Source organism: Gigantopelta aegis, chromosome 9 (genome assembly GCF_016097555.1).
Source record: "Gigantopelta aegis isolate Gae_Host chromosome 9, Gae_host_genome, whole genome shotgun sequence".
Taxonomy (NCBI): Eukaryota; Metazoa; Mollusca; class Gastropoda; order Neomphalida; family Peltospiridae; genus Gigantopelta; species Gigantopelta aegis.
Genome location: NC_054707.1, coordinates 32,392,216 through 32,407,215, shown reverse-complemented (window position 1 = coordinate 32,407,215; position 15,000 = coordinate 32,392,216). Strand labels below are relative to the sequence as shown.

The 15,000-nt window shown below is 36.5% G+C and overlaps 1 protein-coding gene across 1 annotated transcript in view; it reads left to right on the top strand.

The window, feature by feature from the left end:
• LOC121381140 (transmembrane protein 101-like) overlaps window positions 1-13,872 on the top strand; it is a 14,379-nt gene extending 507 nt beyond the window's left edge. Inside the window, exons 2-3 of the mRNA XM_041510289.1 lie at window positions 10,561-10,741; window positions 12,517-13,872. Of these exons, the coding sequence (XP_041366223.1) occupies window positions 10,561-10,741; window positions 12,517-13,008 (673 nt within the window). The 3' untranslated portion in view covers window positions 13,009-13,872. The remainder of the gene's footprint in view (window positions 1-10,560; window positions 10,742-12,516) is intronic.
• The last annotated feature ends 1,128 nt before the right edge of the window (window positions 13,873-15,000 follow it).

The following is a 15,000-nucleotide window of genomic DNA, read 5'->3' as shown; positions in this document are numbered from 1 at the left end:
TTTAGATCGATAACTAATGGGGGGAACGGGCAGTACACTTTCCGTCTTTGCCCTTAGGCTTAACTGCGTTATGCTTAAAAACTCCATAATCCATTCACTTGTTTTTTCAAATTGCACTGTTTACACAGTCAGACATAATTTGTAGTTATTAATTAGTGAGATTTTTCTTCACATTTCTGAATCATTTTCATTAACAATAAATTTCAGGCAAGTAAGTATCTAAAATTAATCCAAAACTTTACAAACTGCTAAAACCATTAAATTTAGTAAATCGTTTTTGTTTATTCCTTAAAATTACCGATATCAGGTTCACTTGACTTGTAGAAATTGAGTAAAATAGAACAAGTTTATATTTCATAATCCAATAATGTCAATACATGAACCTTTAAAAATTAGTTTTTTCCGATATATATACTGTGTAACATTTCCTGCACAAAGGTGCTTTTGAAAGAAATTCAGGACAGAATGTGGAATTATGAACCTAAATATTTGTTTTATTCCGTAGATGTTCGGTTCTTTCCATCACAATACACCCTATGAGCTTTAGAATTATTAAAATGCAATGCTACTTGATGATCCATATTATGGCGGAGTGGTCAGAGTTCTCAATTACAGTACCAATAATTTGGAGTTCGTATAGATCTATATCATCATTGTAGTGCTATGTCGTTTGTAGTGCTCAATGCAATATTCACTTGATAATGCTAATTCAATACTGTACCCCAAAAGTGAGAAAAATACGGAACACTTTTCTTAATTTTTATGATTTTTATGCCCTTGTTATTAGATTTTTTAATATTCAATTTGCAAATTGTATACTGCATTTTTGTGCCTCTACAAAAAAATATGAATCAAAGTGTTCATCTGCTGTGCATATTTCAAAGACATATTTTTATCATGTAGTGGCTTCAGGGCTTCTAGGTTATGGTAGCCCCACTCCCATGGCTAGTGATATTCAGTGTTGGGCTAGTAAATAACTACTATTGCCATGCACGATGGCTGGTGAATTTTTTTTGTCAAATGTTGCAGTTAAGTCCATTTTGTAAATATGAATATTGTAACCCACTCCAACCCACAATGTTAGTGTTTTTAAGTTCTATCTCCCTCTTTAGGTGAATTATGTCTGATTTTTACTATTATTTAGTAAAATTGTATTAACTTAAAGTAAAGTAGGGATAGTGGATTTATAATTGTGGCTAGTAAATGTTTTAAATCTCTGATCCTATGGCTAGTTTATTTAAAAAAAATTCTAGAAGTCCTGGGCTTTAAAGTTTGAAAATGACGAACCGGGCATGCATGGGAAGGTTTTATTTCCAAATGCATGTGACTGAACACAGTTACAAATTAACACACTTTCCTGTTTACTGATGGTGTTACACATTTTTTTTACAAGAATGGATTCATTTTACGTCCATGTTGCTAATTTTTCTTTCATTAGCTGATTGGAATATGTTTTGTTTCATGTACCGTAACTTAAAAAATATATGAATATATTCTTTCCGTGAGTATCATATTCATGTTTTTGTTGTTAGCCAAACACAGTTTGGGACATCAATCTGAGTGGTATGTATTTTTTTTACCAGTTTTAAATTTACCTTGATGTTTTATAACACTAAACTTTATTACAGTAAGTAAACATATTTGTGAAGTAAATACCATGTATATAACTTTCTGTGTCAAACACATAGTATAAATTACTTTTATTTATACTGTAAGATACATTGTATATTGTTTTAAAAAATACATGTAAATTACATACAGTGAGACTTAGGTAATCCGGTCTCCCAGTGCCGGATTTATAATGGGGCAATTGCTCCCCCCCCCCCCCCCCCCCCCCCCCCCCCACCAGAGGGGCCCCCCCAGACTAAGGACTTCCTTTATAAAATAATTTAAAAAGTATGAAATCTTTATTTTGTTTTTTATTTGTCATGTAATTTACTTTCTATGTTGAGGGGCCCCCGAACCTGAAGTGCCCCGGGTTCCCCAAGATCTAAATCCGGCCCTGCGATCTCCAGTAGTATGGAAACCCTGCCTTACAGACAACCGAAATACAAAGCAAACTCTATACTCTGCAAATGTTTTTGTTAATCCGGATATTCAGCTTCTGGAACCGAACAGCCTTTATCCAAAACAATATATACAAAATAAAGATAATTTGCTCGCTTGACCAAATGTAATTTCTTACAGCAGATCATTTAAGGAGTAACAAAAGTATATATCTTGCTGGGTATAATCAAAATTATACCCAGGTGATTTTCCAGTCTTATATATTATTTATGAAAATATCTGGAATAAAAACCATAAAAATGGGACCTGTTATGGTATTGAAATAACCGGTACAAAAAATGACAATAAATGACCTGCTATAGATAGAAATATGAGATGTATTTACAATTTTACTGCAAAACTTATGTAATTTGAAATGGACTATAACACCCAGGTTGATATTGATTACACCTGACAGGTGAAATTACAAGTACTAAGTGTAAGAATACATAGCAGTCCAACATATTAAATCAAATAACTAAAATAATTATATAAATTTGCTAACAACAAAATGACTTCTGTTGTATCCATATAATCAATGTACTAATAAATAATTTGTTCAAATCTTAATCTGACAAAGCAGTATATTGAACTTCATTGTATTGGAAAGGGCAGGTGTATTATTTCTGCTATCAATATCAACCTGAGTGTTTCAAATTACATATGTTTTGCAGTAAAATTGTAAATACATCTCATATTTCTATCTATAACAGGTCATTTTTTGTACCGGTTCTTTGAATACCGTAACAGGTCATGATAATACTGACATATTTTTATGGTTTTTATTCCAGGGATTTTCATAAATAATATAGAAGACTGGAAAATCACCTGGGTATAATTTTGATTAGTACTTTAGTAGACAATTAACACATGACAAAATTATGGCATATCATCATATACATGTAGTGTAGCATCTCTGAGTTTTACCGGTCTCGGTGGTGTCGTGGTTAGGCCATCGGTCTACAGGCTGGTAGGTACTGGGTTCGGATCCCAGTCGAGGCATGGGATTTTAAATCCAGATACCGACTCCAAACCCTGAGTGAGTGCTCCGCAAGGCTCAATGGGCAGGTGTAAACCACTTGCACCGACCAGTGATCCATAACTGGTTCAACAAAGGCCATGGTTTGTGCTATCCTGTCTGTGGGAAGCGCAAATAAAAGATCCCTTGCTGCTAATCGGAAAGAGTAGCCCATGTAGTGGCGACAGCGGGTTTCCTCTCAAAATCTATGTGGTCCATAACCATATGTCTGATGCCATATAACCGTAAATAAAATGTGTTGAGTGCGTCGTTAAATAAAACATTTCTTTCTTTCTTTCTTTCTCTGAGTTTTAACTGTAGGTCCTGTTCAAATGATAACTTTCCTTCAGCATTGGGGAGTTTGCAGTGCACATAAAAAAGTTGTATACATATATCACATTTAATCTACCTTGTACATTCATATGGCATTTAAGAGATTAAAATAATTTGTTTATTAGCAACCCTCTTTTTTCTACAAAGTAAGTTTGCTTGTTTTAGGCCAGAACAAATATTGTTGGTCTCTGGTTAGCACATGCATTGATTTTGACTTTGCATGACAATCTTTGTGTCTCACCTAAGTTATGAATTTCAGAGGTAAGATATATACCATGTATTAAATTTACAACAGTGTTAACTTTTGAGGTTAAACTTTAATGTTAAAGTTTTGCATTTAGATAAGTTTCTCACAAACTATACAGTAAGTCCTAAGTGAATGAAACTTGATTTATAGTTGCACCTATGGATGTTCATCACAGTGCATGTGAATTTAAAAAAAATTAAATTAATTTAACATTTTTAATTAAATTACTTAAATTGCATTTACCTAAACGTTAAAACTTAAATATTTGCTTTTAACATTATTTTTTATAAACTATAAGTCCTAGATCAATTAAACTTGTTTTATAGTTATTCCTATGGATGTTCAACACAATGAATGTGAAAAGGATAAAAATTGTATTAATTAAACATTTTTAATTAAAATACATACATGCATGTATATTTGCTTTTTCCTCAATGTTAAATATTCGTATTTAGATCCGTTTCTCACAAAGTCTAAGTTGAACATCAATGAAACAGTGTCCATTGTTTATTAAAATTAAAAACTTAAATATTTTAATATATTTAACTACGATTTATGTCTATATGTAAAAAAATATTCTATCATTCACACTATAAATGTACATAACTTATATACTGCATCTTTATTGTACGACCATCCTAGAAATGGTCAGATTATGCTGGAGATAATAAATGCAGTTTATTGCAAAATGGCACGTTAAAGAGCCCCAGTAAAGACACATTTTTATTGGATGTATGGAATAAAATAATGTTTATATTACTATATCCAATACTATAAACTTTTTAGGAAGTAATATTGGACGAGACTGACGTAGGTCAGCTCCCAAAGTAGTAGCTCTAGTGACCTCTAGCTGTGGTGCTCGATGCGCGGTCGGCGTGGAATTGATCCCCATCGGTGGGCCCATTGGGCTATTTCTTGTTCCAGCCGGTGCATCACAACAGGTATATCAAAGGCCGTGGTATGTACTACCCTGTCTGTGGGATTGTGCATATAAAAAATCCCTTGCTGCTAATCGAAAAGAGTAGACCATGAAATGGCGACAGCGGGTTTCCTCTCTGAATATCTGTGTGGTCCTTAACCATGTGTCTGACGCCATATAACCATAACTAAAATGTGTTGAGTGTGTCGTTAAATAAAACATTTCTTTCTTTTTTCTTTCTAGCTGTGGTCTGCATTTTGGTCACAGCTAGAGAAACATCTACATGTATGTAATAAAAGCGGAATTGTGGGCAACTAAATGATTGCCAGCTACTGTGTAATCCCTCACCCCCCAAATCTAATGCCACATACCTTTAGTTTGATTATTCTCTAGTCAAAACATGTCTTGTAACTGCCTTATGTTTATAATAGCCCAAATTGAATTTTACATCCAAATAATTTTACCCAGGAAAAAATATGCCTTAGTAAATGAAATGAAATTAAACTACAAGTGAAATTAAACTACTACAAACATTAGGATAATAAGAAAGCATTAAATAGACAGACACTGATATTATAAATAATAAAATGTATTTATTAAACACAAATTGTGTTTAGCACAATTAAAGGTGTGAATCTAATGCAGACAGGTTACGAAAACCACGGGTTTTGCATGGGTTATCTGAAAAGTTCGCGAAGTGCATTTGAAAGTGGGGGTCACTGTCAGTGCAATTGTCCGGGGTGGTGGTGAAAATTTTAGTCCCCCAAAGGGCCGAAAATTGTTAAGAATTTCAAGGACATGTCCCCCACCGACCCCCACCCCCACATAATTATTTTTAATGTTCAGGTGTCCAAATGCGACATTTCCAACCTTCCTAATACAAGAACCATGGAAAGGGTGGCCCCCGCGGCTCCACTACATGTATGTTGTGGGCCCTGGTTTTCTTCGCTTGAAGGTATATAAACCATCGTATCCACTACATCTTCACAATGGCTGAAACTAGAGGTAAAAAAAAGGAAACTTCAGTGAAGATGACAAACGTCTATTGATAGATCTGATTAATGCAAATATTAAAATAATTGAAAGTTAAAAAAGTGACTAGACGCAAAACACATTTAGTAAAACAAAATGTATGGCATGAAATACTTAAAAAATGCAATAGTCAGTCTTCCGTTTAAAACGAGACCTGGAAACAACTGAAAGCAACTTGAAAAGACGTTTTGAAGTGTGCAAAGCCAAAAAAGATGTTCCCAGCTGAAGAAACCATCAGAAAGCAGGGCCGTAGCTAGGATTTTTTGTTTGTGGGGGGTGGGGTGGGGTGGGGTGGGGTGGGGTGGGGTGGGGGGCAACTGAGTAGTTAATAGTCTAAAACTCCTTAAACCAGTCAAAGAGAATTTCTTTAGAGTTTCTATAATGCTTTCCGGTGTTTTTTTTCTCTGACCCCCCCCTTTACCCTCCCCCCCCCCCTAGCTACGGCCGTGGAAAGGGACTGGCGATGGATCACCTATGGCTGACATTGACGACATGAGCTATACAATTCAAGGCATGATTCCTGGTGAATTTGTGGAAATAGTTAATCCATTTGATGATGACAGCGCCCTACATACAAAGGAGTCTGCAAATTTACCGTATGTTAAACTATTATAATAAGTATTAATTAATATCGTATCGTATTATTTCAGATGTCCACTTACGAGATTGATTAAATGTAAAGCTGCTGGTCGCGTTAGCCGATACCGTTTTAGAAATTCAACATCATCATCTAATGGTTCCAAACGGTCCCTGAAAATACGTTCACGCCGCATGGCCCGTCGATATTGGCGTAAAAAAACGATTACCGTGCCAAAATTGTTCCATCTCAAGCAGAAAACCCAGAGAAAAACCAGCTCGATAGCAGGTTTATCGCGTAGTGCAATTGTAACCTGGTGTTAGCCTGGTGTTACTGAAACCTGGGCACGTGAAACGTGCAATCTAAATAACCCATGGGTTAACCTGAGGTTAACCTGGGGTTTCCATAACCCTCCGATAAACCCGGCACGAGAAACCGGCCCATTGCTGTTTGTGTTCTCGATGCAAGACACGTGATTGAAGAGAGTGCTGCTTGAGAAATAGATATCGTTTTAGTTGTGACTTTGACTTGGGCTTTTCTTCAAAAGAAAACAGCAAACATGCAATTAAAATCTGTTTTACTTTAACTGCCTGCGTTAGGACAACTACATTTGAGCATAATCATCTGTTGACCTTTACTGAAGTTTTAGCAAACTTTCATTTTAATTTGTATATATTGTGGCAGTGGTGGAAGGGGAGGGGAGTTTATTTACGAATAAGAGCCTAATTTGCCAAACACAGTAGTAACAGAATGATATGACATAATAAATAATAAAATAAACAATAAAATATTAAATTTTTTTAAAAAGACATTAGAAAAAGAAATATAATTATAAATAATAGTATAAAATAATAGTAATTCAACATTCCATAACAAGAGCGCACTGTGTTCATCATTTAACTGTATACATGCTACACGACCATGTCAGCTAACCGGCACAGCGAAAGTAGGTATAAACTTTGAGATGGGGGGGAGGAGCTAACTGAGATCGAGAGCGCAAAGCAAAGTTTCTAGCGGGTTCAGGGCAGTGTTTCTGCCAGAAAGAAATTTTAGGGTATTGCGCTATGGAATTAAATACAACCAGTCAAACTCCCCCCCAGAAAGAAAATGGGTTAGGTTTAGGGTTAGGGTTAAGAAAATCATACAGTAATGAAAAGAGTAATTCATTTTGTCGAAATTTTAACTTTAAAAGACAATTCTGCAAAACATATTTGAGTATGGCGCCATACCCGTTTTACCCTCTGGTAGAAACCCTGCTGGGGTATGCTCCCCTGTAAAATTTTGAAAACTAGATGTCCTGAAATGTAATTCCCTGTATTCCACAAGTAAAATTCATGTCTGCCTTAAGATTTACAACCAATAATATTTTCAATTCAGAATTCTCCATTTCGGTTGTCCACAATTCCGCTTTGATTACATAGATTTAGTTACTCTAACTGAGGTTTAGGGGAAACAGTATTTTTGACAGTCCTCCACAGGCTACCTGAGCTAGAGAGATTTTACTATCCCACACTCGAGAGGCACGAATTGCGGAATACCAAATTAAATAGCTTCCCCTAGTTTCCGATTTTATGGTTCCTCAGTGTTCCTAAATGTTTGATGAGACATTGTTTCAGTGTTCGAGATGCCTAAAAAATTTTGGGCAGTATCCCAATTGGATACTAACATTTCAAAATCTGGTATCCCACCAAGATTTTACTATTCCCACTTAAAGGAAAAGTCATAATAAATCACATCATAACAAACGTTGAAAAACACTGTTCTCGTTATATGACAGTCATACTGCTTGCCATCGCTGCAATCGAAATTGCGGAATGTCGTCTAAAACTCGTTCGCAGTCAAACGTGACCTCCCTAGCGAAAAACCCCGGTGCCGGACCGCTTTGTACCGCCACCTTCGGGAAAAACGAGTCTACACCCCCTTTTTGAGCAGATATCCGACCAGAACCAGTACGGAATTACCTCGAGGTATTCGTGCAGACGCCAGTTTTGATGGTGTCATCTTAACACCACAAACACCGTCTCGACTTTCGCAGTGGTGCCCCCCCATTACAATGCCCTCAATGCGATAAAAGGTGTGGTTCCTCCCATTTCCTGTATGATGGAAAGATTTCTGCAGATGTGCAGTGCATCAGAATATCTCATGGTGTGGGCAACACAACTGGCAGGAAAATTCCACGTGAAGGGAGGACTGGCTTACATACATCCCGCCACACAAACAACACGCCCAGCAGACTAGCGGTTCCCAGTCCATTGCTATGCCGCTATTGCTCCAGTGTAGCACAACCACCCCCAACCCTGCCCGGCGGCAAGCACGCCTTGCAGCCGAGTGGGCCACACATAGACTGGGCTTGCAACCACGCGGAGGCCACCCCCGGTAACGAGTTGGGGAGTCGGTTGCCAGGGATATGTTACGACATAGCATTAGACTGGGTTCGAGCTCGAAAATACTGTTACTTAACTTCACCAGTAAATGACGACGTTCATTGTTTCAGCGAAAAATAAAAGTGCAGGATTAAAAAAACAAAAAAAACATTGTATGGTATCCCGGTGGGATACTGGGTTATTGAAGTCTGGTATCCAAAATTAAATTCTGGTATCCCCGGGATATTGGGATACCGTTAATCTCGAACACTGTTGTTCTGTTTTGTATGCCGCTGTACCCAGGCTTTGACAGTAGTGAAGTGTTATTGATTCTCAGAAATTGTTTACATGATGTGTGTTTGTTTATTGTTCTCAGTTCTTTGTTCAAGTAAATTATACACTATTAATTAAAGCCCATAGGTAATAAATATCTATGTGTGTCTTTAAAAATAAGATTTTTGTTAGATTTTCTTTTAATTTCTTAAATTTAGTATCATGAAATATTAGCATTTTGTAAGGCCTCGTTAAATTCGCTAATATTTGTTACTCGCTAACATTTCCTGATTTACAGTATCTGGCTACTGTCTTAAAAAATCGGCTCTATCCTGCTCAGATCGAATGGCTAATGCCACTCAGTATTCGTTGCTGTCATCTATACAAAATATACGCTAAAAGTCTGACATGTTTTCTCCTCCCGCTATCAGGTGCGCATTATATGCGTTACATCGCTATATCCGAACAACCCCATGCAAGTGCTTACATTGATCTTACAAACTGAAAAGTATATCACATACAGTTATTCACGGTCACCTATTGTTTTCTCATTGATACGTTGTTGGAATGTATGTGCTTTGTTAGCGACCCCATCACACTCGCACTCTCTTTGTAGTGGGGTAGATATGTAAAAAAAAATGACCAAGATGTTCACATCTGGCAGAAAGTGTAAAATTTTGTATATATAAGAGTCATTTTGGTCAGCTAAATTAAAAAAATTGATGGATCCAAGAAGTCTGACAGACTGGTTAGCTGTCATCTTGAATTTAAAGTGGCGACAGCAGGTTTCTTCTCAATATAGGTGTGATCCGTAACCATATGTCCGACGCCATATAACCGTAAATGTGTTGAGTGTTTTGTTAAATAAAACATTTCCTTCCTTCCAATAGCCAATGATTAATTTATCAATGTGATCTAGTGATGTCATTAAACTTGTTTGTTGTCTCGACATTTTATAATAGACTCTGATGCTGACAGCCACATGTCACACAGTGTTGGAGTTTGAATAGTCTGCTAATGAGCAAATGCTACAAATAAAGTTCCTTCTGACAAGCAAAACCGGATACCTGTACTAGTATCCAAGTTATCCACCATTGTTTGTGAAGATGTTATCTACATCTTATACGTATAAGTAATGTTGATTATGACGTTAATTATGCTTCGCACAAATGTACCCGTTGTTTGATTATGCACTTATCTCCACTTCATACAATCCTGCGATCTGGCTTGCTAAATTATTTAATGTGTTTGTGACAGTTGATTATTACTACATGTATATATTGTTTTGATTAGTAGTGGAATCGGACATATACATGTAGTTATAATGAAGCTTTGATAAATGCAAGTACTAAACCTAATAAATATTGTTATTTAACTAATTTATAAATTAGGTTTTTTTTTTTTTTTTTTAAAATGTCAAACAGTTACATCGTTAGACGCCCAACAGCTGGCGATTAAACAGTGCGCTGGTTTTACGTAAATTTGCACGGGAATAGAAATAATGATGCATTCAAGCAGGGCTTCTAGATTATGGTAGCCCCATGCACTCCCATGGCTAGTGATATTCAATGTTGGGCTAGTAAATAACTACTATTGCCGTGCCCGATGGCTAGTACATTTTTAAAATGACTGATCCCATGGCTAGTGATTTTTATAAACATTCTAGCAGCCCTGATTCAAGTACATCATACATGTACATAACAACATTTACCACGCATATTTATATTGTTTTTTGTTTTCATTTTTTTTCAGTTACCCTCCGATCAACCCCAAGCTCGTCTATATCAATCTAGTTTTGTTCGTCGGTTGTGGATTTCTGCTGTCTGCCAAATCCTTTGTGAAGCAAGCATCACTGATCTATGCAGGGCAGCTGTTATATTTTGCTTTCAGTTATTATACCAACAGTAAATTCAGTTATGGCCACTGGCAAAGGGTAAGTGTATATGCAACTTTGAGCCATAAAGTGTCTCCGACCACCCACCGCAGCCTTACAGTACAGTTTATGTCTGATGTTTTTTTACTCTATCCCCAGTTATTTTAGGTTAGGTGTGACCCTGTTGGTTGCACCAAATCCTTTATTTCACATGTGGCTCGCATTTACTCACAATTGCTGTTTCTGTTGGATTGTTTTGTTTTTATTTCATATGGTGCATCTCGTAAATCACAAATTCATGTGGGGAACCATTATACGTTTCTAAAAGTTATTACTAATACTGCTAATCTGTTTTCTCACATATATATGTATTAAAGAAAGTCATATAACGTTAACACCACCGCAGCATAAAATAGAGAACGGCTATTAGATGTCTAATGTATGACTATTTCAACACATGGTTGGTACAGAGAGGTGAAACCTGTTGCTATAGCAAAGGATACTCCTTTGAAAGTAGGAAGGGATCCTTTATATGCATAGATTAATCAGTACATACCACGGTCAGTTGTGGTTGACTGGTTGGAACAGGAAAACCCCCAATTTCTTCGCAAACAACTGATCCAGTGACTCATTGCAACCCTAACGAATGCTCTACCACTGAGCTACATCCATCCATCAAAGATATGTGTGTCACATTGTAGGTAGTGCTAACCAAAATAACATCCGGCTGAGTCAAAGTGCGAGATATGCCTAACTTTTGATAGAGCAGTTAAAACCACAAGTCATTGGTGATAAATGTGACTGTGTTTGTTGTCATAAAATGTTGGTTCATTTGGTGACTAATTTGCTGTAATTTAATTTAAAATAGTGTCAATGTACCAACTACCATTGTGCTTGAAACATCTGGGGTCCTACTAAAATAGCATGTCAGTTTTTGTGCAGAACTAGTGTAGTCTTGGATGCTACCCTTTATGTCTAAAATTAACAGCTTAACCCCAAATTTGTTTCTGATTTACTTTATGGATTAGGGGTGGTACCAGTTTGTTGATAAATATTATATAAATACAAATTTCATGAACTACCGGTATGCATCATTAATAAATGCTGTCAAGTCATTTATATATAAATTAGACTTGTTAAAAGACTATCTGCAACAATTTGAAATTTTGTGTATATCTTTATCATATACTGTTACAGATCAAGTTTGACTTTCATGGTGATTTACCATTTTGTTTACAGAGTTATGGCCCTTGAACGTAGGAGATGGCTCTTGAACATGAACATTTGTTTCCCAGACATTTTAGTTTTTCGGCAATGCATGAAAATATTGAGATGGAAATTTATATCATATACTGTTATACATTAATTGTATCGTTGATGGCAATTTTTACCCAGTTTTCAGAGCTATCGCCCTTGAATTTACTTAGGAGATACGAAAATGTTTTGCACCTGGTAGGGGTTATGTATTGCTTTAGCAGTACACTCTGAATGCTTGTTAACAACCAGATTCCAAATAAATATATACCCTCCCAACCCTAATCAAACATGAAAAGTGTTATGAAAAAAAAGAGACTTTTATCTTTACCATGTTGTTTTCAGGCTTGGCAAAGCCCCCCCCCCCCCCCCCCCCCCCCCCCCCCCCCCCCCCCCCCCCCCCCCCCCCCCCCCCCCCCCCCCCCCCCCCCCCCCCCCCCCCCCCCCCCAACAAAAACCCCATACCTTTTATTACCTACCACTGCAATAAGATGAAACTATTACTAACCATCAACTTGTTGTGACTATTGCATGGTCACAAAATACAGGTATACAGGTATGTGTATGCTTCTATATTGCAGATACACATGGCTACAAGACAGATTGGCTGTGCTGGCATATATATTCTGCTTGCTGATTTGTTAGTGAAGGCAGACCAGGGTAGATATCGTGTACAAGCGGATGGCATGGTGCCATCAAGACAGCAGCAGAGAATTGGAGAAATCTTGATAGGATTATACCTTTTCTCCTATTCCTGTCTTCTCACCTCTTGTGGGGAACACAGGGAGGCCTTCCTTCATCATTTTTGGCATAGTGAATTGATGCAGTATGCGATGACAGCGATACTGCTGGCCAGTGCGTTCTGTTTCATTTCTGGATACTTTGTCAAAGACATGTTTATATGCGTTATCCCTGCACTTATTTTATTAACAGCTTTGATAGACTGTGATATACGCTACTGGACTGAACGGCAGGTTCATTACTGGAACCAAGTGAGGTTGCTTGGTGATAATGTTTGTGCAATATCTGGTTTTATATTCTTTGCATCAGTTTCATACAGTACAATAACATAGTGACTTTTAAAGTGACATACCCTAGTTTTTAAACACTACAACATATTTTTCACTATTAAAGCCGCTTTTCATAATTTAAATTAGAAGTACAATGTACTTACATTTTATTATTTAGAATATTAATGTTCATATGCCTGAAGTGGTTCTGGTTATCCAGGGATTTGCAATACCCCCAAATGCATTTTTCATAATTCTAAAAAATGCACGTTCGTCTGAGAAGTAATGGCTGTCAACAGAACCTCTAGTTATTTGTAGTTGGTATTTATTTGTTTAAACATCAGACTTTAGCTTCTCCCTGTTATAGCTTTATCTAAACTGTGTTACAGGTTTGTAGATTAATTAAACTTAGTGTCCATATTCACGGGCGGAAACTAGGGTTTGCGCCTTTAACATGAAACTGTTCTTTACCTTTAAGTTATTTTTTATTTTTAACTTGTCTGCACAATTTCTGCTGTTAATTGACATGCTGTTCAAAGCTACACGTGTTGATCATATAAAACAAATTGAAAGGTTTTTAAAAATCTTTTTTTTTTTTTTATATATATAGGACTATCCAAATGAACTGACTTGTACATACGACTAGCTCCCACCAAAAATTGTTCTTTTACTCCTTTAAAATTTATTTACAGTAAAACCCTTTGAAACCAAAGCCGCTGAAAACCATAATTTTCTAAAATAAATTGTAATTTTTTCCTGGTCCCTTTTTAATCATTAGTACAGAACATACCCTAATAAGACCGACCGGCCTCGGTGGCGTCGTGGTTAGGCCATCGGTCTACAGGCTGGTAGGTACTGGGTTCGGATCCCAGTCGAGGCATGGGATTTTTGATCCAGATACCGACTCCAAACCCTGAGTGAGTGCTCCGCAAGGCTCAATAGGTAGGTGTAAACCACTTGCATCGACCAGTGATCCATAACTGGTTCAACAAAGGCCATGGTTTGTGCTATCCTGCCTGTGGAAGAATAGCCCATGTAGTGGTGACAGCGGGTTTCCTCTCAAAATCTGTGTGGACCTTAACCATATGTCTGATGCCATATAACCGTAAATAAAATGTGTTGAGTGCGTCATTAAATAAAACATTTCTTTTTTTCTTTCTAATCAGACCTTTTTTCCTAATTGGTCCCTTGCGTGTCCGGTTTAGAAGGGATTCAGAGTATATGTACTGGAATACTTAAATCATACTTGTAAGTTTGAATGATTTGATCATAACTGTAGGAAAAATAGAATATAAAATATTCAAGCATTCTTTTCAATTTTAATTTTCAAAAATAATAAAAAGAAAAGAACAAGAACTGAGTTTTGGCAAACTGATATTCTTTTCTAGATTTTAGAACAAATCTAACAAAAGTGTAGAATATACAAGTTCCTTTCTTTCTAAAATTATAATAAATATATTTAAATGTAAAATGTTAATTTGTTTTTTAATGTTTCAGAATGATTTAATAAAAAACTATTAACAACCTGATGAATTTAAATCGGATGAGCATCAATGGACAAGCATGGTTGATTCCATTTAATTTGCTTATGTTGTTTTTGCCATTCCAGCCAGTGTTGGATGGTATATCGCAGTGTTTCTGCCAGAAAGAAATGGGTATATGGCGCTATTGAATTGAATGCAACCACAGTCAATAGGGGGTATGGGGGGCCTCCCCCAGGGTTTCTAGAAGTTTTATAAAATCCACTAACGATGAGATCAGTGATTTTAAAAATTTACTAGCCATGATTAAAAATTCACTAGCCCTACTTTACTTTATGTTAATACAATTTTACTAAGTAATAGTAATAATCAGATATGCCACCTAAAGAGGGAGATAGAGCTTAAAAACACTAACATTCGGGGTTGGGTGGAGCAGGATATTTATATTTACAAAATAGACTTAACTGCAACATTTAACACATTTTTTTCACTAGCCGTCGGGCATGGCAATAGTAGTTATTTACTAGCCCAACATTGAATATCACTAGCCATGGGAGTGGGGATACCATAATCT